The following is a 25,608-nucleotide window of genomic DNA, read 5'->3' as shown; positions in this document are numbered from 1 at the left end:
CTCAGATTTCCGGGTTCGTAGCGCAGTGTGCTAACCACGACATTACCGCTCCCCCTCCAACAATACATGACACCCTTAAGACAGCTTCCAATTGATTTTGTTATTATAAGTTTTTGTGTCTCAATCAGCAACAATTGTTCCTGTGGAAATTAAAATGATGGAAGAATACGGGCATTATTTTTGTTTTATATAATAACACGTGTAACCCTTCCTTACCTGATTAAATCCTATTTAAAAACCTTAAACTATATGTAATGGATGCAACAAACGGAGGTAATATTGAAACAAACTGATTTTTACTTATATTGCTGGTCTGGACATGGTGGCGGGGGGGGGCAGTGTAGTGACAGGAGTAAGATGACTATCTTAGAGAACGCTGAAGAGCTTTTTCATTTCTTGAGAGATGTTACATCCTTGTAGCTTCATATCCAGTAGGTAGAAGTCAGCCTCCTCCAGTGCATCTCTCTTCCCACGCCCAGTGTGGTCATCCTCTTCTGTCCTGTGGGCACAATGCAGCAAGAACAACCACGTCACTAAGTCTGCTTTTCAGGTCAACCTTAATCAGTGCAAGATCTACAAACGTCCTCTTAAAACCACTAAGACTTTTGACGGTTAGCCAAAGATTCACAAAATTTGTGTTCATTTAAGACTAATTGTCAGTACGATCGGTGCTGCTACATATATATGAACACAATTCGTAACAAGACAAATACAGCCCCACATTGGTAGCTTCCTTTCTGTATTAAAAAAAAAACTATGAATACCTCGTGGAAATAATTAGCTAATAAACTGCACCCTAAAGATAATCTGGTCAAACTTGAATTGAAGCTTTAAGAAGAAGAATCTGGTCAGTTTTTACGTGATTTCTCAGTTCACCAAGGTCCCAGTTAATGAGTCAATTAAGATACTCGATGATGTGGTTAGTAATGAAGGTTTATCTAAACACATCCAACAAATTGGCAGAACACTACTTAAAGAACACTTTTTCCTCTCGAGTGTAGATATTTACACACACAAGGAAGGAGCAGCAATGGGGTTTCTTTGTCATCTGTTATTGTTCATCTATACATGAAAATATTTGCAGGAAAGCATGAGCTTCAAGCACATTAAACCCCTCTCATTGCTTCAGATTCGTGGATGACACACTAGTTGTATGACCCATGGTGAAAATACAATTCATGAATTCCTCAATCACCTCAGTTTACTGTGGAGGTGAAGGAGGCCAACACTCTCCCGCTCCTGGATAATCTGCTTGGTCATGACCCAAATGGAAAGAAAATACACACTGATGCTTGTCTGAATGCACACTTTCATCATCACCCACGAGAACAAAAAACCCTGTCATCAAGACGCTCAAACATTGGGCAAAAACAGTCCTGCGATGAAAGTCTGAATAGTGAAATCAAACGTGTCAAAAAACGCTGAGATTGAATGGATAAAATAATTCGCAAATTAACAGAGCACTGAGTGTTAAAAATAAGTAAGGTAATACAAGCGATGACAATGCAAATGTACCCAAAACAATTAAACCTCTGTGTACGTATTGCATGAGCCACTTTTAAATCGTCTAGAATTTTGGAAAAACTTTAAAAATCTGGGTGAGATTTTCCACAGTACCCAAAAATACAACTGTTAGATAGGTTAACGTCTGATGATGCTGGCTATAACTGCCAGTGAAATGTCGTACCCAAATGTTAAGTGTTGTGGATTGCTCTCCAACACACCGGTAGTGCTAAACCAGTAATACATTGACACGTCTTGTTTGCGTCATAACTTTAATATTTGCCTGTGTCGGCTGGAGAAATGATTACAGTGTACATTTTACTTACGCGATCTGATCCAAAAATCAATTATGAATCAGCATTGGTATAATGTAAGCACATTCTGAACTGGTTTCTACATTCCAAATCTTATCATCAGTCAGGCTTGCTTATACTAACGCTGTAAAACTGCCAGATGTTCATCGGCAAGGGCCCAAAGCATATCATTTTTTTTTCATGTAGAGAGACATGAGAAGCAGGGATATTATCCCCTAAGTTATTTGTTACCTTATATTCACCAGAACGCTCATGATCATTTGGTGTTATCCATCAACACGAGGCATGTAATTATTCACCCGTGCCGCTCTACCCTGCCATGATGTGAACTTTTACAAATCTCGATTGTGAGTCGACTAAATTTTTTTTTCTCATTTGTACTTTCTTATTGAACCAGTCTCTCTCAATGTTCTTTTCTTGTTTGAACTATCCAGATCATTCAAATAGGTTAAATTTAACATTCCCAATACATTTGTATAAACGGTTAATAATTTATTTGTACATTCACCCTTCGATGAAAGTATCATGATCGTAACAAGCGATTTTACTCTTTTTATTCTTTGGTTCTTTCGGTAAAGTCACATAGATAGAATTTTTAAATTATATTTTATTTTTATTTTTTATATCTACGTGACTTTACCGAAAGAACCAAAGAATATTAATTCTTGCAGTCACAGAAGTTTTAAGTCAAAATTTAAGCGATTTTACTCAATGAATCGTTAAATGCCTATGTGGCACCCTTTGCATAATGCGAGTCAAATCTGTCCATGTTCTCTATGTTGCAGCGTGTGTGTGCGCGAGTACAGAGATGACGTGATACTCACACAAAGACGTGGTAGAGCATCCTCTCGGAGAGGGCACAGAGGGCACTGAAGAGGTGCAAATCAAACTTGCTGTTGTTGTCAGCACCGACGATGTCAAGGACGGTGTTGATTTGAGCAGCTCCGACTGTGTTGCCATGCACCTTGCTGAGGGCCTGCTGACAATCCTGCACACGTCACCATGACCACCATAAACATGGTGACCTCTCTTTACATCAGATTTGAAGCTTTCGTGACTGCAAGGATTCATATTCTTAGGTTTTTTTCTCAGTCCCATTAGCAGCAGCCGCACATTAACAACTCTGGCACCTCCCCCTCTCGACCAGTCTACATAACAAAGGCTCAGTCTTCTTGGTTCTTTCGGTAAAGTCACGTAGAAGGGAAATAATAAAATAATAAAAATAAAAAATTTCAAAAAGGCTCAGTCCTTTGTTATGTAGACTAGCCGTAGCTTCAGCCGCACCAACCTTATCATAATAATAATAAAAAAACTCCTATCCAGGGGCCTACCCTGGCTCCTCCCCCCTCAACCAGTATATATACAAGGTCGGATCTCTTGAAATTTCTCATTTACTTGATACAGCAAGCGTGCTGTGACGGTTCCACCTGAAGACGGAAGCTTGCGTTGCCTCCGAAACGTCGTGATTTTTATTTTATTTTACTTTTATTCATTTAAATTTAAATTTTTTACCTACGTGACTTTACCGAAAAAACCTAAGAATATAATACCTCTCTTTACAGTTTCACAGCCCGTTTATTTAACGTAACCAACCTCATCCAAACTCAAAGCTCCCGTCCTGAATTCTGCAAAAGTTTCAGGAGTTTCTACATTGATCACACCTCTGTTCTACGCTGATCTTCTTCCTCTTTTTATTTCGAATGGAGTTTGAAAAAAGCAACAGGCTACAATTGTGCTTAAATTTTTTGTAAAACATTACACGACTTCTGGCCTAGCTGAGTGGAAATAAAGTACGATCGTTATCTTTCGTGCACAAATTATTGATAATCTTATTGCATTGTTTACACTGTGTTAAACATGTATGTAATCTAGACTTAACATTTTTCAGGTATTTGAAAATTTTAACAGGCATATGAAAGAACAGTGACGTGAAAAATATTTGTTTCCCCTTAAATAAATTACTACTCTGCGGTGCGATTATAAAAGATAAACTATAATTGGGTATTCCCCTCTAATAAACTACTTTCAAATGTCGATTGAGTGGTCATCTAGCAAAGAGGCTGAACAATCACAATGCCTTTGTACACATATCAGTGTGACCTTGTAGGAGATGAATCCATGTTTGTCCAGGTGCATTTGGATGAAAATGCATTGATAGTGATTGCGTCTTCTCCGGTCTACGGTGCAGTAATGCAGTAGGTACTGCCGTGGAGTTATGCCTGAAGGGACGATATGGAAAACACATCATGCAATAATAGGGGTTTTCCCCTGTTTTTTGGCAACAAAACTGAAACCTTTTTACGAGGAATCATGTGTGCATTAACCACAATACTTGTGGTCAAAATGCAAACAAAAAACACACTCTGATACTATATGCATTGTCCTTGAAATTGATTGGTCCACACCAGAGACGGCTTTCTTTTGAGCCTCGTCTCAATTGGTGCTATTTTGGTACTGGTGTAGAGGTGTAATTGTGTATGGGCGCGGATGGCTAACAAACACAAGGGGCGTGGTTAGGGCCGTACACAGAGGAGGTGCTCACACCGACGTCCGCACCTGCATCCCCCACGGGCCCCTCCCGGGGGCCGAGTACTATAAAAGGTGGTGAGCCGGAGGGCTCGAGGTCGAGTATCAGCTTAAACCAGCGAAGACTGAAGACCAGCTAGAATAGGCCCCGGAGCTCCCCTGGCTCGCTGTCCTTGTCAGGGCAGGGCAAGCAGGTGGCGTGGCCCCGAGAGCCCAGACTGACGAGCCAGTCTGGAGACTCAGGGTGCCGGGATCCCAGCTTGACCAGGGCTGGGATAGGTAGCCTCCCCTAGCTCCGTAGTGGAGGACTTGGGCTTAGGTTAGCGGGGTTAGATGTTGTGTCTCCCTGTTAGCCGGGTAAAGGGAACGATAACCCCTTAAGAACTGTGTGTACCCGTTACTGTGCACAAGTTGGTGTTAATAAATCAGTGTGCCTCCGACCCCGTCGTCAAGCCTCCTGAATACTTACTACACTGGCAAAGGAGGTCTAATGATGTAGACACATCATGCAGTTACATAGTCTGCACAACCTGCAGATAAAAAATGTCAGCGCTGGCTACAAATGAAGCAGTTAATCCCATTCCATGTTAATGGAAGGTCATCATCGTCAACTATAGCCACAGTTTATCCACTGCTGGATGAAGGCATTCCCAATCCACTGTCATCTCTCATGTAATCTCATATCTGCAACTGATTTCATCATTCTATCTGCTTGGTGGATGTCCTTTCCGACAACTTGCATTCCTCGGTCTTTCTCAGGCCCACTTACTTTTCAGTTTGAATTATGTCAAAGACCTGTGCATGTTCTCGAATCCATGTGTCCCTATTTCTGTTTCTCTCTGTAATTGAAGCATACATCTCTCCATGCTTTATGCACGTTTCAGTTTTTAGTCAATGTTTGGCCATAATGACCACGTTGCTGAATCATGACATAACAAGTCGTAAGTACATAATCAAATCAGGCTGCACACTACAAATTCATAATCATCAGTCCATTGCTCTGAAGCTGGTTATTTCTTTGTTTCCATTTGTGTCCCTCCAACATTAGTGGGTTTTTTTTGTTCAACAAAGCAGAAATAACTGGAGAAACAAAAGCATACACATAAAGAGAAAATGTTCGCCGTGTTAGAATGGCTGCCAACGTAGTCGATGTAACAGCATCATTATAACGTAACAGACAAGGAAAGTATAAGGGCATCCGTGGTCATTCAAATTTGCATACACTTTAGAACAGCCCTCTCGGTACGCTCGTATTATATATATTACAGTATTTAGATTATTTGGCTGCTTTAAATTTCCACGTGATAAGCCACTTCGTTGAGCTATCGTTTGCGGCCAGGTTGCTTCTGAATTAGAAGATAATAGCTAAGTGGGCTTTACCTGCTAAAATAAAAAATCTTTTTTTGTGATTTGCTAACCTTCCTCCGTCGTGTTTTCGTATTGTTTGTTGTTGTAACTTTCGGAAATCTGTGAAAAAGAGCTTCATCACTCATCGGATTCCTCCAGCATGAATAAATATTCCGATTCTGAATAACGACCGCAGTACAGTGTGGGTTATGGAAACCAGCGCTGATGAATCCGCTGTAATATTCTGACTGAAGCATTTGTTGCAGCGATAAAGCCAAACTTGACAATGCAGCACGACCCAGGTTTAATTTCAATGCCCGATCACAATGCACGTAAACAATTGGACAACATTACAAGCTGGGTGTATCAAGACTGGTCACTGGGAAAGGATGGGATAATGATGTACACGTGTGAAGGAATTCTAATTTACCTTCCAGACCGCGAATGTCTACTGGAAGCCGGAAGTGGCAGATGAGCTTGGAAGCGGCCAGGCGAGTCTGAGTGTAATTCATCTCCTGTGGCAATGTAAGTTGCACGATCAGAATGGTTAAGCAGTAACATTTAGTGCATGTGTAGAGGCATTAATCGGCACTCCCCATCCTGTTGGCTGGTAGTTCCCCCTTCTCGTCAACAGGGGGCGGAAGCGCTATCACGCCACTGTTAGTGACCTTGGCTCAAAGGGCCAACGACAATCCCTGGGAAACGGATCCTGGGACACAATCCCCGGACCCCGGGAGGGGGACTGGGGGATGATTTCATACTCTTAGGTTTTTTCGGTAAAGTCACGTAGGTAAAAAGTAATACAATAAAAATAATAGAAATACAATTATAAATCATGACGTTTCGGAGGCAACACAAGTCTCCGTCATCAGGTGGGACCGCCACAGCTAGATTTACTGTATCAAGTGAGGCAAAAATTCCAAGATACAAGCTCTTAAATACAAGTTAAGAGGGGAGGGGGGGGGGGCTTATCTGAATGTGGTAGCCAATGAATGGAACGTATTGGGGGGGGCGGGGCTAAAAGAGAACAACAGGTGCACATGTTGTTTTACCCAATATTAGTTGACAATCCAAATACAAAAAGGAGAGTACTGTTACCTACGTGACTTTACCGAAAAAACCTAAGAGTATGAATCCTTGCAGTCACGAAAGCTTCAAATCTGGATGATGTCATCTTCCAGAAAGTTCTGGAAGGGAGGCGTGGCTAGGCAGGAGCAAGCCACGAACCAGTATATAAGTCGGACCTCTCAAGGGACCTCTCAAGGATCCGGCTCAATCACCTCCAAGCTGAAGACTGAAGACCTAGGCTGAAGTTAGGACCCTGGACACCAAACTCCGTCGTCCTTCTAAGGGCCGGAGCTGAGTGACACCAGTGGTCAGGACCCGAAGACCCTGGCACGGTCAGGTCAGCATAGCCTCCCCTAGGGCCCCCAGCCGGAGGACGGGGAATTAACGGGGTCCCAGTGTGAGGGCCCGTGTAGTCCGGAGGCCAGGTATCGGGTGAAGGGGCCGCTACCCCTTTGTGTTAGGGACCCTGTAGAATAGAGTCCTAATAAATATCGTGTTGCCTCACAAGTAGTTCTCCGCCGATTATTTACCCACGACACATGCAATGAAACCGTCAATGACCCAAACATATAATCTGATACAAAGACAATAGTTTTCCAGGAGCCAAATATAGCAAACTGGTAAATGAATTCTGAATGATAACTTAGTAGCCATGACTGGTTGGATTTTGAATGTTGCAGTAAATGTATATCTAATTTATCAAGCTTACTCGAATAGAACATACATACATATCTTGATTTAGTAACAAAACTATGGGATAGATATTCTCATATTTTGGTACTGGCAAAGGAGGTCCCATGATATATATATTTGAAGTTAGAGCATATTTCTGCAATGTAATCTGCACACATTTATTCTAAAACATTAATCGAAAACTACTGTTAACATAGAGCACACTGACAATGAATTCAATGTCTATTCAGAACAATGCCATTTACCAATTAAAAAAAAAGCTCAACACATTCGTCAATACCAATGCCTGAAAATAAATATGTATAATGGGTCACGTTTCACATTAATGTATGTGTTATGAAGAAGGGGCCATTATATATTTATTTTTTAGGGAAGGCTATTGACGAATATGTCGAGGTTGTTTTTAATTGTGCTTGTGCACCACAGCCAATGCAACATCACGAAATAAGTTGTTTGATGTACAATCCAGTGGCCTGCATTTCTGCACATCAACAGCACCCCCGGGGTATATTTTTGCGGAAGTGCTATTGCATTTAGCCGTGGCAAAATGATAATCGTATTGAATACATTCTGGCAATCCATAACACAATAAAAATGTATTACTTATAAATAGTTGTAATTATGCCTCTGAAACACATAAAGCTTTTTCAAATATTAACATTCACAAAGCTTATACAACTAACAAAACCAGCTTTTCAAAAGCAATCACAAAGGCATACTTAACTCTTTCATATATTTGCATCAACCCAACATTTGTTTAAAAGCTGTTGTAGGCGTGTAAATGATGCTTGAGACTTCCGTGACATTCCATCGCCATGTTGTAACGTGTGATTTATGAATACGCCGAGTGTATGCTCGTCCCTTACCAGGTTTTTATAATTCCCCACGCTCATGAAGTCCTGGGTGTCATCACGCAATGTTTGGCTCTGAAAAGCAGCCATCCTCTCCTCGAGATCCGTCTGTTACACAATACGGCAATATTCGTCGGCTTTCATTCACAAGCTATACACACAACACACATCATGTGTTTTCTCAAGTATCAAGTTGAGACACAAGTTGGGCAAAGCAAATAACCTAACCCAGTTCAAACAACAACCTTTACTAGCTGCCATAACAGCTGCTGCCAAAATTATATCAGTGTGGAACAAGACACTACCCAGAAGCATGCTGAGAACCCCAACCACACCTAGAAGATTAATTATGACTGACAATGACCAATATTTATCATTGGGCTGAAATGTTTGTGAGGGAGCCCACCAATTATAGACTATCACTCGTGCCCTGCTGTCCACCTGTGTGCAGTACCTGTTGGTCATAAATGAGTGCACTCTTTGGCCTTGATGGAGCTGGTCCACCCCCTGCCTCCTTGCCATGCTGTTTTCTCTTCCTTTTCGCAGGTGATTTGCCAGAGGTTGATCGCTTTGATTGAGGTTTCCTGTAAGTAGAATCGTCCAGCATTGCACGGTGTTTACATTAGGTGTAATGCTGAGCTGTCTAACAAAGCTTAGCTGTTAGATGACGTGGCTATCCTCATCGTGAATATTCAAGATATATTGAGCTACCACGGTCTGAAGTATGAAAGATATTGGAAATTGAAAGAACGCTATGTAGCTGATGAGGCAGTGATTTTAAGATGAAAGTATTTTTTGTTTCAAACCTAAATTCCTTTTTTCGTCTTGTTTGTGATGGTCACCAGAAAGCGAAGACTTAATACAGAGGCCAAATTGAGAGTCAAGCAGCGAAGTGATGAGAGCAAACATAAGTGCCGCACTGTGTGTATGCCAATTCTCACAGATTAAAAACAAATACATGGCATGAAAAGTCTGGAAGAATATGGACTTTGCCAGGAAGGGTAATGTGTTTTAAAGCACATTGAACGATTACAAATATCCAAAAGCCTTATTTAAGCAATACATAGCCAAAGCTGCACATGCTGAAGGCAACGATTTACATGTATAATCATCCATTTCTAGGTTCGTTAGGGAAATTAGAAATTTGCAATGTAAATATGACATTTACAATCCATTTAAAAACGAATTTACATCACGTTAACAATTTTGAACACAATTATTACAGGGATAAAGCATGCATGTGAGTTAAATGTAATCAACTATTTAAGCAATACGAGTGCAGACTATGAAGGACACGGTGTCAGTAGTGAATTTACTTTTGTGATTTTCCCATTGTCCCTGCTGGTGTTCCACAGACACAGGTTGACTGGGTGAACCAGCGGAGCCTTTGCTGCAGAAATTGAGAAAGCAAGCAGACAATTCATTCGTGCGGCGCACCTACAAATGTGGCAACACCGTAAGGGCATCGCTCAACGTGCGCACAGAAACCCAAAGCAATACATGTACCACAAATATATCATGCTTTTTTTCTACATATATAAATATCAATTTTTGGATGAATGTTAAGGGTTTATCAAATAGGCATAACGTTTTAGTTTACCTTTTTTATGGAATAGTTTTGGAAACTAGAAACACTGACAATAGTACCTTGTATAGATGTATATAGCGCCTTATTCCAAAGAGCTTTACTGTAATCGTAAAAGTGTACATCAGATGATGGTGGTTGAAATAAAGAGTGGGGTTATTTAGAAGTGGTGGTGTAGTTATGGTGACAGGAGAACAGGTGGGAGTGGTTAACACAGGGTTGGAGTATGCCTGGCCGTAGCTGGAGGGGGGGGAAATCATCATCGACAACGCAGCTACATCACTGTAGCCCTAAAGTGGATGTGTAACCACTGTATTACACCGCCTCTCAAGAAGGACAATAATAAAGTGTTGGCAAAGTGTCACAAGGACCTGTGTAAAGAATGGAAAATTGGTTTTCTGAGAGGGTGAAAACTTCGTGAAAGATGGAATTTATAGATCTGGTTATCGATCCATTGTGCATTAACCTTGATGACCTCAAAGGTATTTTAGAAAAAAATATCAACGTGTATTGTTTTAATACGGGATTCTGCAACACTGTACGGTATGTATTTTGATTCACAAGGGGGGTGTAATTTAATGGTGTATTTCTGGTCTGCAGTGCTTTTAATTTCGGCACTGTATTTACTTTGTTTGATTATACTAATACTTTACCCGAAATGTATTTGGCACCAAAGCAGTTTTGGGGAGTCGTACTACAGAAGGGGAGTTCTCAAACTCAAAAGAGTCTTGTTCTTTGGATCTTTCGGTAAATATAGAATTGATGCATCACATTTTGTTTCTAAGGTTTGTTGAGTTCTCGTCTCCAATCTTCTTGTTGTATTTGCCTCCGTGCAGTTCGCCGTTCTCTGTGTGCTCTGTGCGTGATGTAACCCTGTGTGTTCCCTCGCTATGTGTTTTACCCCATTTACACCTGATGATGATCGCTTGTGTTGCGTTCGAAACGTCGTGATTTATTTTAATTTTATTTAGTTACATTTTACTTTATTTCTACAGACGTGACTTTACCGAAAAACCCAATGAGTATAGTCTTTCGGTAAAGGCACGTAGATAGAACATTTATAATAAAAAATAATAAATATCACGATGTTTCGATCGCAACACAAGCAGTCGTCATCAGCAGGTGATCAGGTGATGACGATTGCTCGTGTTGCGATCGAAACGTCGTGATATTTGTATTCTTCTATCTACGTGGCTTTACCGAAAGACCCAAACAATATGAATTCCTGCAGTCACGAAAGCTTTAAGTCAAGATTCAAAAGACTCTGTCTCTCACGGTGATCAATGTACTCCTGTACAGCCACAATTAATGTAACACAACCGTGCTCACAATTCACCTTGCTCGCTCGGTCAACCTCCCCACATTGACATAAGTGCCTAATGCAACATTTACCCATCAGCTGCCGTCTCTTCCAGCAAAAACCAAACCATGGCCAAGGCCGCTTAATTTATATTCATGCTTACTCTTGAGTATGGATTCTTGCAGTCACGAAAGCTTCAAATCAAGATTAAATGTATGCTGTTTACCTTTGAGGCTTATTTCACAGGTGTATACTGCCTCCCATTTACACTTTGAACTATCCTTATTTTAAAAAAAACCGGTGTTTCTTTTCTAAAAGTCGTGTCATCTCAGTTGGTTCTCACCTGGCTTAAAACCCGATCTTGCTTGTTATGGGATGGCGTGTTGTCATCCCGTAAGATATCTCTCTTCCTGTTGAAAAGGGATCAACACAAGTTCATAATAATGAATTATTGGGTCAATAATGGGCGGTACAAAACCATAGAGCAAACGTGGAATCCAAGGCCTGATCCTTTTACCATAAAATACACTCCCCCCCCAACAACACAAACACATGAGCACACCTTCAGTAAATTCATAGATTCCATGAAGCGAAAGAAACCCCCAAGAGATCATCTGCTCGAGTCCCCTGCACGTGTTCCCACTCCGTGCACAGACCACGCAATCCACTGCTGGATGAATGCGTCCTCTTCCACGCTGGGGGGGGGGGGCATGGGAATGATGTTTGCCTGCGCTCCCGAAACGAACTCAAGCTGGCCCACCGGATGATTCGTCGCTCGCTCGGTGCGCTCAACCATTGGCACCCACCAACTCCACCGGGAGGCACTTTGCGAGTGAACTCCTCCGTCACACATTGCCGGCGATCAACAAAATCAATACCGCAGTGGTAGTAGTAGCAGGTTTTCACCCTTTAAACTGGTACAACAACTGACACCTTTATACAAGGCATCGTGTTTGCAACGCAAGCAGTCAAAATGCATGTTGACTGCTCGCGTTGTGGTTATTGCAAACACGATGCCTTGTATAAAGGTGTCAGATTTTTGTACCAGTTGAAAGGGTAAAACACCTACTACTATACTTTGCCGCTGGTAAAGGAGATGTCTCATAGTGAAAATCAATACCAATAGCAAACGCGGTCACCGTGTCGAGCCTGTCCAACTGTTGAAGAGTGTGCGCATGGTTCGAACCGGCTTCGGGGATTCCTCTGACCTAGCAACGCAATGACGAGTTGACACCCATCAACATCGCCAGCAACAACAACAACGGCGGGAGGAGAAGCAATAAAACAACACGAGTTCACATCCTGACCCTGGGTGGGGGTCGCGCCGTGGGAGGTCCGAGTTTGTTTGCTCTGCGCCGCGTCGGCTCTCTGTGTGTAGCCGCTCATGTCAACAGCGGTGAGTGTGGGGTTACATGTCAACAGCGGTGAGTGTGGGGTTACACGTTAACAGTGGTGAGTGTGGGGTTACACGTCAACAGCGGTGAGTGTGGGGTTACACGTTAACAGTGGTGAGTGTGGGGTTACACGTCAACAGCGGTGAGTGTCGGGTTACACGTTAACAATGATGAGTGTGGGGTTACACGTCAACAGCGGTGAGTGGGGTTACGCATTAACAGTGGTGAGTGTGGGGTTACACGTCAACAGCGGTGAGTGTGGGGTTACACGTCAACAGCGGTGAGTGTAGGGTTACACGTTAACAGTTGTGAATGTAGGGTTACACGTTAACAGCGGTGAGTGTAGGGTTACACGTCAACAGCGGTGAGTGTAGAGTTACACGTCAACAGTGGTGAGTGTGGGGTTACACGTCAACAGCGGTGAGTGTGGGGTTACACGTCAACAGTGGTGAGTGTAGGGTTACGTGTCAACAGCGGTGAGTGTAGGGTTACACGTTAACAGTTGTGAATGTAGGGTTACACGTTAACAGCGGTGAGTGTAGGGTTACACGTCAACAGCGGTGAGTGTAGAGTTACACGTCAACAGTGGTGAGTGTAGGGTTACACGTCAACAGTGGTGAGTGTAGGGTTACACGTCAACAGCGGTGAGTGTAGGGTTACACGTCAATAGCGGTGAGTGTAGGGTTACACGTCAACAGTGGTGAGTGTAGGGTTACACGTCAACAGTGGTGAGTGTGGGGTTACACGTCAACAGTGGTGAGTGTAGGGTTACACGTTAACAATTGTGAATGTAGGGTTACACGTCAACAGCGGTGAGTGTGGGGTTACACGTCAACAGCGGTGAGTGTGGGGTTACACGTCAACAGTGGTGAATGTAGGGTTACACGTCAACAGCGGTGAGTGTGGGGTTACACGTCAACAGCGGTGAGTGTGGGGTTACACGTCAACAGCGGTGAGTGTGGGGTTACACGTCAACAGTGGTGAGTGTAGGGTTACACGTCAACAGCGGTGAGTGTGGGGTTACACGTCAACAGCGGTGAGTGTGGGGTTACACGTCAACAGCGGTGAGTGTAGGGTTACACGTCAACAGTTGTGAATGTAGGGTTACACGTTAACAGTTGTGAATGTAGGGTTACACGTCAACAGCGGTGAGTGTGGGGTTACACGTCAACAGCGGTGAGTGTGGGGTTACACGTCAACAGTGGTGAATGTAGGGTTACACGTCAACAGCGGTGAGTGTGGGGTTACACGTTAACAGCGGTGAGTGTAGGGTTACACGTTAACAGTTGTGAATGTAGGGTTACACGTCAACAGCGGTGAGTGTGGGGTTACACGTCAACAGTTGTGAATGTAGGGTTACACGTCAACAGTGGTGAATGTAGGGTTACACGTCAACAGCGGTGAGTGTGGGGTTACACGTCAACAGCGGTGAGTGTGGGGTTACACGTCAACAGCGGTGAGTGTGGGGTTACACGTCAACAGTGGTGAGTGTAGGGTTACACGTCAACAGCGGTGAGTGTAGAGTTACACGTCAACAGTGGTGAGTGTAGGGTTACACGTCAACAGTGGTGAGTGTAGGGTTACACGTCAACAGCGGTGAGTGTGGGGTTACACGTCAACAGTGGTGAGTGTAGGGTTACACGTCAACAGTGGTGAGTGTGGGGTTACACGTCAACAGTGGTGAGTGTAGGGTTACACGTCAACAGTGGTGAGTGTAGGGTTACACGTTAACAATTGTGAATGTAGGGTTACACGTCAACAGCGGTGAGTGTGGGGTTACACGTCAACAGCGGTGAGTGTGGGGTTACACGTCAACAGTGGTGAATGTAGGGTTACACGTCAACAGCGGTGAGTGTGGGGTTACACGTCAACAGCGGTGAGTGTGGGGTTACACGTCAACAGCGGTGAGTGTGGGGTTACACGTCAACAGTGGTGAGTGTAGGGTTACACGTCAACAGCGGTGAGTGTGGGGTTACACGTCAACAGCGGTGAGTGTGGGGTTACACGTCAACAGCGGTGAGTGTAGGGTTACACGTCAACAGTTGTGAATGTAGGGTTACACGTTAACAGTTGTGAATGTAGGGTTACACGTCAACAGCGGTGAGTGTGGGGTTACACGTCAACAGCGGTGAGTGTGGGGTTACACGTCAACAGTGGTGAATGTAGGGTTACACGTCAACAGCGGTGAGTGTGGGGTTACACGTCAACAGTGGTGAGTGTAGGGTTACACGTCAACAGCGGTGAGTGTAGGGTTACACGTCAACAGCGGTGAGTGTGGGGTTACACGTCAACAGCGGTGAGTGTGGGGTTACACGTCAACAGCGGTGAGTGTGGGGTTACACGTCAACAGTGGTGAATGTAGGGTTACACGTCAACAGCGGTGAGTGTGGGGTTACACGTCAACAGCGGTGAGTGTGGGGTTACACGTCAACAGCGGTGAGTGTGGGGTTACACGTCAACAGTGGTGAGTGTGGGGTTACACGTCAACAGTGGTGAGTGTGGGGTTACACGTCAACAGCGGTGAGTGTGGGGTTACACGTCAACAGCGGTGAGTGTGGGGTTACACGTCAACAGCGGTGAGTGTGGGGTTACACGTCAACAGTGGTGAGTGTGGGGTTACACGTCAACAGCGGTGAGTGTGGGGTTACACGTCAACAGCGGTGAGTGTGGGGTTACACGTCAACAGCGGTGAGTGTGGGGTTACACGTCAACAGCGGTGAGTGTGGGGTTACACGTCAACAGTGGTGAGTGTGGGGTTACACGTCAACAGCGGTGAGTGTGGGGTTACACGTCAACAGCGGTGAGTGTGGGGTTACACGTCAACAGCGGTGAGTGTGGGGTTACACGTCAACAGCGGTGAGTGTGGGGTTACACGTCAACAGCGGTGAGTGTGGGGTTACACGTCAACAGTGGTGAGTGTAGGGTTACACGTCAACAGCGGTGAGTGTAGGGTTACACGTCAACAGCGGTGAGTGTAGGGTTACACGTCAACAGCGGTGAGTGTAGGGTTACACGTCAACAGCAGTGAGTGTAGGGTTACACGTCAACAGTGGTGTGGGGTTACACGTCAACAGCGGTGAGTGTAGGGTTACACGTCAACAGTGGTGAGTGTAGGGTTACACGTCAACAGCGGTGAGTGTAGGGTTACACGTCAACAGTGGTGTGGGGTTACACGTCAACAGCGGTGTGTAGGGTTACACGTTAACAGTGAGTGTAGGGTTACACGTCAACAGTGGTGAGTGTAGGGTTACACGTTAACAGTGGTGAGTGTGGGGTTACACGTCAACAGCGGCGAGTGTAGGGTTACACGTCAACAGTGGTGAGTGTAGGGTTACACGTCATCAGCGGTGAGTGTGGGGTTACACGTCAACAGCGGTGAGTGTGGGGTTACACGTCAACAGTGGTGAGTGTGGGGTTACACGTCAACAGTGGTGAGTGTGGGGTTACACGTCAACAGCGGTGAGTGTGGGGTTACACGTCAACAGCGGTGAGTGTGGGGTTACACGTCAACAGCGGTGAGTGTGGGGTTACACGTCAACAGTGGTGAGTGTGGGGTTACACGTCAACAGCGGTGAGTGTGGGGTTACACGTCAACAGTGGTGAGTGTAGGGTTACACGTCAACAGTGGTGAGTGTAGGGTTACACGTCAACAGCGGTGAGTGTAGGGTTACACGTCAACAGCGGTGAGTGTAGGGTTACACGTCAACAGCGGTGAGTGTAGGGTTACACGTCAACAGCGGCGAGTGTAGGGTTACACGTCAACAGTGGTGAGTGTAGGGTTACACGTCATCAGCGGTGAGTGTGGGGTTACACGTCAACAGCTGTGAGTGTGAAGTTACACGAGTGGTCGGTGTAGTGGTTAGTGCATAATTACCGTATGCGTCAACAGCGGCGAGTGCAGTCGACCTGCGTGTCACGGTGGGTGGCGTTCAGGGCCACCGTTAACCGTGACGAGTGGTGGAGGTTGGTGGCACGTGGCAGCACGGCCTCTCTCTCTCTGAACCATTTGCGTGGTGGTGACATCACGTGGCAGCAGAAGCACGTGGGTGACGCGACCTTTAGGATTAATTTATTGACACTGGAGGAATCCGATGAGCTACCGAGATCTTTTTCACAGACGTTAAAGGGTCGCACTGCAATGATGATGTAATAAAATATTTAATCTTCTTGGTTCTTTCGGTAGTCACGTAGAAGGGAAGTAATAAAATAATAAAAAAAATATGATAAAATAATTCTCACGACGTTTCTGAATGCGCTGTCTCCCCGACAGACCTGGTCTTCACTTGAGGACGGCTGCTTGCGTTGTGGCCGAAACGTGAGAATTATTTTATTGTTTTATTTTTATTATTTTATTACTTCCCTTTTACGTGACTTTACTGACAGAACCAAGAAGATGAATCCCTGCAGTCACCAAAGCTTTAAATCGAAAAGTATTTAATGTGTATAGTTGTTTTATTAGATAGGTACATACCCGTCAACCGCTTAGTGCCTATCTCATTAGGGACCAATTCAGACATTGGTCACCCCCCCCCCCCTTGTGCCCTTGTAAAGCTCAGCGTTCATCCGACAAAGTCCCATCACAAGGGAGAAAGACAGTGGTTCCCGTACTGAAGCGGCTGTATGCCGTATGGACCTGAAAACTCGATTTCCCTGGGTATTCTTGTTTATTTGCATGTTCAAATGCTATTTATATATGCTATATACTGTATATTCCGTTATACAGTACGTGCTATTTTATATCGATGTGACATACCAAATGCATTTTCTACAATTAACTTAATAATTAAATCACGAATCAAGGCATTCCCAATTACAGTTGCACGTTTTAAGTTAGCTCATAGCGGTTAAACAAGAAATGTATAAATATAATTCATATCCCAAATAAATTATAGAACACCAATAAGAAAGACCAATGGCTTTTATTCTTCAACCCGTTTCATGTGCATGAAAGCAAGTAACTAATTTCTCCAAGTCTTCTAAAAAACAAATTTGGCTTAAATGGCTCTCCGCTGATCATTTAGCCAGTGGCATCAGAACAACTTTTGGTCAACTTCAGATCGCCAAAACGGAGGGAACTCGCCATATCACTCATCGGCAAGTTGTGGCATGTAGGATCCTTATGAATCTTGTTACCAAAGTTTAGCGTGGACCAGAAGTTGAGCTAAATTGTATTTTAAAACCCAGGTGATAGCCCATCAAAACATGTTCTTGTGCAACGGAGACCTAACACTAATGAAGATTACGAGTGCAGGTACATCATTGGTAGTGTTTCAATTTTTTGTAAAAATTATGCAAATATCTATTTTTGCTTCGCTTAATAAAATTTAATGTCAGTATTCGGAATGGACCACCGGACCAATGCAAGCTACATGGTCCGGACCAGCTAAAATATGTATCAAATGTTTGCAGCGGAGAAATGCATGTGTCACCACCGTTCATAAATCACAGCACATTAACCACTCCAAGAAAACCCGCATTCAAATTCAGAATCCCTTGAAAAAAACACTGCAAATCTACAACACTGGTATAGTTGCCATGTGCATGCACACTACGTACAGCTGAAGGCAGCATTATGCAAACCTATTGCAAAAATTAAAATTGGCTTCTAAACATGTCAGAAAAATACTTTGGTTTGCAGCCTCTCTGCACAAATGGGGACCGAGAATGACAACCAACACTGAAAGAAAATTTTGTATTTGCTTAGATTTATTCAATCGTGAATCACAAAATTCGACACTTCAAACCAGAACTGATGCATGCTCGAGACCAACGTGAATATACTTCCAGACTTGGTTTTCAAAAAATCTTCCTCCTCTCCATGACAATATTGCATTGGCAGTGTTTAAGCCACATGGTACACGTCTTAAACATTTTTAGGGGCATCCGATGCCATAAATACATCTTATTACAGCAATACATTGCAGTGCAAAAGGTTACCCACCGTGGCTGGTACACAAACTAATAATATAGTGCATGTCCAACAATCGAAAAATATACTGAGCATTTTTAATGCAAGTGTTTTTGGTTTTCATAGTTATACAAATCACGCGAGGCTGCAGAAATTCATTTGTGACGGCTCCTTTGTGAAGCCATCTCCAAACCCATCAGTCTCCTGCAGGACAGGCAGCTCATTGCACATCGGGCACTTTTTGTTGCGTAGGTACGAGCAACGCATCCACAGGATGAGGTTGAGGCGCTCGCCAGACGTGATGGGCTTTGCGCCGTGCATTTGTTGACCCCGGTGCAAGATGCCGTAGCCCCTGCGGTGACCAACCTCCACGGATTCTTCCCCTTGTTCCTAGGGAATAATAAAAAAAGTTTTAATTAAGAATAATTCTAAAATGCAACTGCATCACGAAACGTTACCTATTAGAAAACCGTGGGCATTTTAAATTTATAAAACAGTCAAGTCAGGAGGAGAAAAAGGTATTGAGCTTGGCGATTAAGAGCATGGAGTCGAGAGCAAGGATGGCTCAGGAAAAGAGTTCCAGTCTGAGGTCGGCAGAGGAGCACGAGTAACCTCCCAATAAATGGTCAACTCGAGACTGACAGGAAAGGCGAGTGCGTTGATCGGTCATCTCAGCATTTGAAAACAATGATTACTAGTCCAAAGTGTCACCATGCTTGTGACAAGCTGACTGCATATTTTGTAAGCATTTACTAAACTCCTATTACAATTATTGCACTCACGCCAAATGGAAAAGTGCATGCAAGAATTGACTCCGTACAATGTAAATGTTATTACATGTAAGCTATACTAGAAAAGGCATCGATACAAAAAGTTAATCAAAACGAGATGGTAAAATTTTGGCAAAAACTAAGCTATTCTTGAACAAAACCTCAACCTACAGTTGTGACAATCCATAAACGACCGCTGCCTTTCCAAAAAAAAACCCCACATGGCCGCACCTCCCTCATGTCGGCAAGAAACAGGTTCCCTCCGGTGAAGTCTTTTCCGAGGCATACGTTGAGCGTAACCTCTGCGTTGTCAAAATGCTGGGAGAGCCCAGGCTCCATCTCAGACGTGTACTTGACAATGAATGCCTTGTGAGAGTCAAGCGAGCTGCCACCCTTGTCAGGGTAGAGCAGTGCAGTGATGGGACGCAGGTAGTCTTCCCGCAGCGGGGAGATCAGCTCCTCGTCGCAACCAAGCTCATCCAGGTTTACCTGAACACAATTCAGTTGAAGGGTTTGCATCATTAAAAAATGGCACACAAATGAAAGGCATTTATAATTAAAAAAAATTGTGGAGTCATTTTTCACCATTTCAAGCAAGCAATCACGATGCCAAGTAAAATGATGAAGCCCTGTAAACTAAGCCAACAATAAAGAATGCATAGATAAGAGTAAAAAGCTTGAGTGCAATAGTCAGCGTGCCAGACTGACATTTACCCTTACACTTGACGATTCGGCAACCCAGTAGTGAGGTAATCAAAACCGACTGTTCGGAAGGCCTTTATCCAAGAGTAGTGACATAAAGGGCTATAAATTATTTATAATGGATTATTAAATGCACGTCTGCATCCGCAGTACTGTGGTTTATATACAATTTTAGAAACGGAGTCCAACAATATGCAAGGTAAACACTTTAAAATGCAATTTATATTAAAAAGTGGGTTCCAACCTGCTCAAGGCTACAAGGAAGCATTTGTAAAACTAGCAGATGTTCACTTTTGTCAATGTGGGCTACAATTTTAGTGTTGGCAGTAGTTAGTTTAGAAAAGTAGCCAACCCATCAAATAAAGTATCCTTCCTACAGATAGTTACCTCGCACACAGGCTGGTTATATTAGCGAATGTATAACCAGTATTTAGTTCAGGTCTTAAAGAGAATGGGTATTGTCGAATCCCAAAAAATGCCACATCTGCAACAAGTCAAAAACCTGCTGGCAGAGCAGGGCACTTGGCAAGTGAATCACGAGGAGAGAAAGTGCACTTACCCCGTAAGTGTTCATACTGTTTGGTTTGCCCTTGGGCATGTCGCTCGACTCAAAATGCTGCAGCTCTTCCAAGAAATTGCGACAGAAATCCTCCGTGAATACAGGGAAGACGTACACGCGATCGGCTGCAGCACACGTGCGCACAGATTTTAAAGGCTGTAGCGTGATATATGATAAGGTTATGTATTACAAACCATGGTAGGAAAGTCTAAAATGTTGTATATATCAGCTACGGCTTGTCCACTGGATGAAAGCGACACTTCTGACAGTGACGACAGCAAGATGCCACAAACCAAGTGAAACAATGGAATTTATATTCCCTGAAAACCAAAATAAATCCACAAACGTCTTGGCAGCTGGGTATTGATACTTTTAATGTTAAGTTAGCGTGCATGTTCAAAAAGACAGTGATATAGGATAAGGTAGGCCATATACCACCCACCAATAGATATACCGTGATGACATCATCATTTTATGGCTATGCTTCTTGGCTCGGTGCATCGTTTGAAATGCAAAACAACTTTTTAAAACGAGCAACATTACACATCCTATCAGAGGTGCTACATTACAATACAACTCGGATTAACAGCGTTTCTTTGCTTCATGTGCAGTGCATGACATCACGTTGTTAAGCCATGTACCTTGAACTTCTTGGACTCGCTGCAGGATCCCATCAAAGCAGGCATCATTAGATTTGCAGTACTCCACCAACTCCCGGAATTCCGGAGCCAGAAAAGAGGGCTGGGGGGGGGGGCAATAACATTCAGGGTAAAATATTGCACAATCACGTGGCACAAACTTTTAAAGTGTAGACAAAAATAAGTAGTTTTTTTATTGCACAAATTAGTTTCACATTTTTGCGTTTGTATTTTTTTTTATTAAACACTATTTACAAATTAGACATGCATAGATTGCTCGTTGAATTATCAATTAGTAATACAACTCACAATTGTAGAATGATAGCAGTGTATAGCCGTGGTTAGTGCATTCTTAGGAACCTGGTGACCAGCGTTTGATTCATAGCCACGGCTAACATCATTGGTGAGTTTTATGTCCTGTGCTACCCACCTCCCCTCCTTTCAACAACAAGTGGTGAAGCAGTCAATCATTCCCCCATGACTGATACGACTTGAGAAAGCTTTCATACAACAGTGGATTGGACAAGGGGGGCTGGAACTTAAAATCAAATAAATGTGGGAAACGGTGGCTTGTAAAATACATGGTCACACTTTTCTGGCACAACGGTTTTAAGGTAATTTTGGGGTGCCGATTCCAAATCTGGCATCTGTTTTTGTCTATCACAGGTTTTTGAGATATCAAATATTGCATTTTCAATAAAAACTGCAGAAGAAAAATATTAAATAAATGTGGATATCTACATAAAATGAGATTATAAACACACTATCCTAAAAATACAGCACCATATTTTAACACTAAAGCAGTCACTGACTCGCAACAACTTGCAACCATAAGTGACAGAGTTAATTTAGGGTAAAATCAATGAAAATGGGATATGCCAATAGCATAAAAATGAGATGTGATAGAGCAAAATCTGAGATCAGATTTGGAATCAGCACCCTGAAATTAGTCTAAAACAGCTGCAAAAGTCCAGGCCAGAATTTTTTTTTGTTGACCAGTGATATTATGTATGTCGAATTTCTTTTGTAGCCAACAGTGCTAATCGGAGGTGCGGGGGAAAGGACACCTAAAAAAACACAAAAGCAGTCATGCCTGGCATAGTACAGCAAGAAGCCAGAAGCAAGCTTCCTGGAACCGCCTCACCTGTAGTTTGTATATGTGAGGATGGAGGGGCTTGTACAACTGCCGTATGGTCCTCTTACTTTCCAGGTAATTTTTTCCAAGAGACTTACGCCGTTTAATTTCATCCTCAATCTGCAGCCACATTTAAGAGGCAAAACATCATGGGTGGCAGCGTGTCATTTCGTCAATTGATCGTTAATTCCGTTTAAAACACCTAAAAACCCATAGACGTTTCATGCGAATTTAATTAAGATTGTTATTTTTAGATTTGCTTTTACAATCCAATTTGTATTCTCATGCATTCCACATTATTCGTACAATTTTGCCTACATCTTTAGCTGAAATGTAACCAATTAAAATTAGGCACAAACCATACATCATCATAGGCACAACGATGATTGCATCGCGAGCATAAGTACGTATTTTTGAAAAAATCGGTGCATCATTACAGCACACGTATAACTGGCACACGCAAAAGTACGTCAAACTATTACGGTCCTTTAAATAAAGCAAAGAAAATAGCGTAAGATGATGGCCCAGGTCAACACGTTACGATTTGGGCAAGCTGCCGTCGCCACTACACTTAAAAAAATGGCCACTCACGTTTTTTACGATGTTCGTGAACTTTTCCGAATTGCAACCTTTACTCACAAAATACTGCGGAGGCAAGGGGGGAAAGGTCATTCAAGCAACATTAGCAGATCCATTAGCCAAGAAAACACGAGCCGCTACACCGTGGTGGAAAAATTACAAATTAATTACCGCATCACAGGGAGTAGATTATACAAATATTAAAAACATACAAACTTGCCAAAAAAAAGTCCAAAACGGCAATTATATAATCCCATATCATTATACCTAGAGCCGCCCACCACCCGACTGGGATAAAACTGGGAGTACAGCTATAGAAGTAATATTAAAAAGGGGAAGAAAAAAAGCCCCCGTGGAAGAGTTGAAAACTTCAAACGAATTCCAGAAAACGTCAGCGTAGGTGGCAGGCGGGTGGGCCCAAAATGCCATGGCCACGGTGTTTCATCACGGCAGAGAGGAGTTTAGTTACCACCGTACCGAGCTGTATTGTCGCCAGAACGCCGCCTTGGTCGTGAACGTCACGAACATTTCGTACTCGGGCACGAAGATGTTCTTCGAGTAGAAACATTTACACGTGTAGAAACGCTTAATAGGTTCCGTATCCGCCAAATCTTGGAGTTTTTTATCAAAAGGCCTCTTCTCGGATGACGGTTCATTGCCGGACGCTGCAGTCACAGTCTTTGCCTCGGTATTATCGGCATCCTTGGACTTTGCATCCCCAGACCCACCATCTATACCTGTCTTCTTAGCCTCACCTTCATCTGAACGTGCCTTCTTAGCCTCGCCTTCATCTAAACATGCCTCCTTAGCCTCACCATCATTTGAACATACCTGCTTAACCTCACCTTCATCTGAACATACCTGCTTAGCCTCACCTTCATCTGAACATACCTGCTTAGCCTCACCTTCATCTGAACATACCTGCTTAGCATCACCTTCATCTGAACATACCTGCTTAGCATCACCTTCATCTGAACATACCTGCTTAGCCTCACCTTCATCTGAACATACCTGCTTAGCATCACCTTCATCTGAACATACCTGCTTAGCATCACCTTCATCTGAACATACCTGCTTAGCCTCACCTTCAGCCATACCTTCCTTAGACCCAGCTTCATCTAAACCTTCCTCCATGTCACGCCCTACCTCTTTTTCCTCGACCGCCTCTGCCATGTATACACCAAAACCGATGCACTACGGAGCTGTATATTTACACATGCAAAACGTATCACTTATTTACTTAATGTACGAAATTAAAGATGGCATTGCACAAAACGGCACTAATCAACCCGCCAACAGACGAGTACACCTGGACAGAAACCCCAAAGCTGCGTCGCCTCTCTCGGATTAATCCCGTGTCCTTCGAAATGTAATCGCCACGTCCTACGTTACGAAGAAGTCCTATGGCCAAACCCCACGCCGATTTCACTCTCGCCCCACCACAAAGCCACCACCACCACCACCCACGGGAGCCTTCCGTACCACCGCTCAATCCAGCGGGGACTGTGCGCGCACAACAGGACGCCACACAGAACGAGAGGCCCTAAACACACTTGTCCACGCCAAATAACAAAACGCTTAAAAGCTTTCAAACTCGCAACGTCAACAAATCGGCCGCCCCCACCACCTCCACGACCAAAGCTGCTACGACAACGCCGGGCCGCGTGATGACAACACTACGCACCTCCCGGACTCAGCCGCCGTTTGGGCGATTTATACCGATTCGTCAACGAATCTGTTAGGGCGCGATCATGAGTTGCGTCAATCGAATTTTGTAAAAAAAAATTAATAAAAAACTTTTAAAAACCTCGTTATTTCGGTATTTTTCGTAATTGGATATAATTCTGCACGGCTGTATAGACTATATATACACGGTAGTTTAACACGTAGGTTTTTCGCGATCAATATTATCCATAATAGAGGTGTTTTTTGGGGGTTAGATCGCGTTTGATATGCACGCGGTCTGACCTCAAATAAACCCACCTCTTATGGGTAGTATCTATAATTTTTAAAATACTGTTTTAAATGTATATATTTCAGTAACTGTTTAATTGATGGATGAAATGCGTACTGAAGCAAACTGTTGCAGCATGAAAAAAATGGGGACGAGATGTGTTGTTTTTGTACAGTATTGCAATTGGCAATTGTTAATGTTGTATATTCACAAGGCAATTCATAAAATACATGATTTTAGTTTGAGCTATTTTTTTGTTGAAACAAATTAAAAGTTATTTCCTGGAATGGCTAAAACAATATTGTTTTTCGGTTTGAGTTAGTTCCCATCATCTTAATTGCGGCTACAAAACTCCATGTGAACAGCTCATAACTCCCTAACTCTTCAGAAACTAAGCCAATACCATAAAAAACAATGTACAATTGAGGATAGAATCCTGTGACGTCATTGTTAATGTTGTATAATGATGTATATTCACAAGGTAATTCATAAAATACATGACAGCTCCCTCCTCCCCCTCCCTCCTCCCTCCTCCCCCTCCCTCCTTCCCCCCCCTCCCTCCTCTCCCCCTCCCTCCGCCCCCTCCCTCCTCCCTCCACCCCCTCCCTCCTCCCCCTCCCTCCTCCCCCTCCCTCCTCCCTCCACCCCCTCCCTCTTACCCCCTCCCTCCCCCCTCCCTTCTCTCCCCTCCCCCCCCCACCCTCCTCCCTCCTCCCCCCTCCCTCCACCCCCTCCCTCTTCCCCCTCCCTCCACCCCTCCCTCCCCCCTCCCTCCCTCCTCC

General features: G+C 43.7%; 2 protein-coding genes across 3 annotated transcripts; both read right to left on the bottom strand.

Annotated features, from left to right (window-relative positions):
* Positions 1-215: 215 nt before the first annotated feature.
* LOC144932957 (uncharacterized) lies at positions 216-11,564 on the bottom strand. The gene is made up of 9 exons (XM_078857357.1): positions 11,531-11,564; positions 9,619-9,692; positions 8,757-8,886; positions 8,318-8,410; positions 6,121-6,205; positions 3,890-4,036; positions 3,213-3,229; positions 2,642-2,805; positions 216-499 (listed from the first exon to the last, which is right to left on the bottom strand). The coding sequence occupies exons 2-9, from the start codon at positions 9,633-9,635 to the stop codon at positions 367-369; spliced, it is 786 nt and encodes a 261-aa protein (XP_078713483.1). The 5' UTR covers positions 9,636-9,692; positions 11,531-11,564; the 3' UTR covers positions 216-366.
* A 6,712-nt stretch (positions 11,565-18,276) lies between these two features.
* OGFOD2 (2-oxoglutarate and iron dependent oxygenase domain containing 2) lies at positions 18,277-24,557 on the bottom strand. 2 transcript variants are annotated; one of them, XM_078857724.1, is made up of 7 exons: positions 23,350-24,557; positions 22,885-22,938; positions 22,303-22,413; positions 21,162-21,261; positions 20,521-20,645; positions 19,491-19,748; positions 18,277-18,879 (listed from the first exon to the last, which is right to left on the bottom strand). In XM_078857724.1, exons 1-7 carry the CDS (start codon positions 24,043-24,045, stop codon positions 18,625-18,627), a joined length of 1,599 nt encoding a protein of 532 aa, XP_078713850.1. In that variant the 5' UTR covers positions 24,046-24,557; the 3' UTR covers positions 18,277-18,624. The 2 variants fall into 2 exon arrangements, with proteins under 2 accessions (XP_078713850.1, XP_078713851.1); XM_078857725.1 differs by lacking the exon at positions 22,885-22,938.
* Between the last annotated feature and the right edge of the window lie 1,051 nt (positions 24,558-25,608).

This window comes from Lampetra fluviatilis, chromosome 6 (assembly GCF_964198595.1).
Source record: "Lampetra fluviatilis chromosome 6, kcLamFluv1.1, whole genome shotgun sequence".
NCBI classification, from domain to species: domain Eukaryota; kingdom Metazoa; phylum Chordata; class Hyperoartia; order Petromyzontiformes; family Petromyzontidae; genus Lampetra; species Lampetra fluviatilis.
The sequence above is the reverse complement of the archived record's forward strand: the minus strand, read 5'-3'. Positions and strand labels throughout refer to the sequence as shown.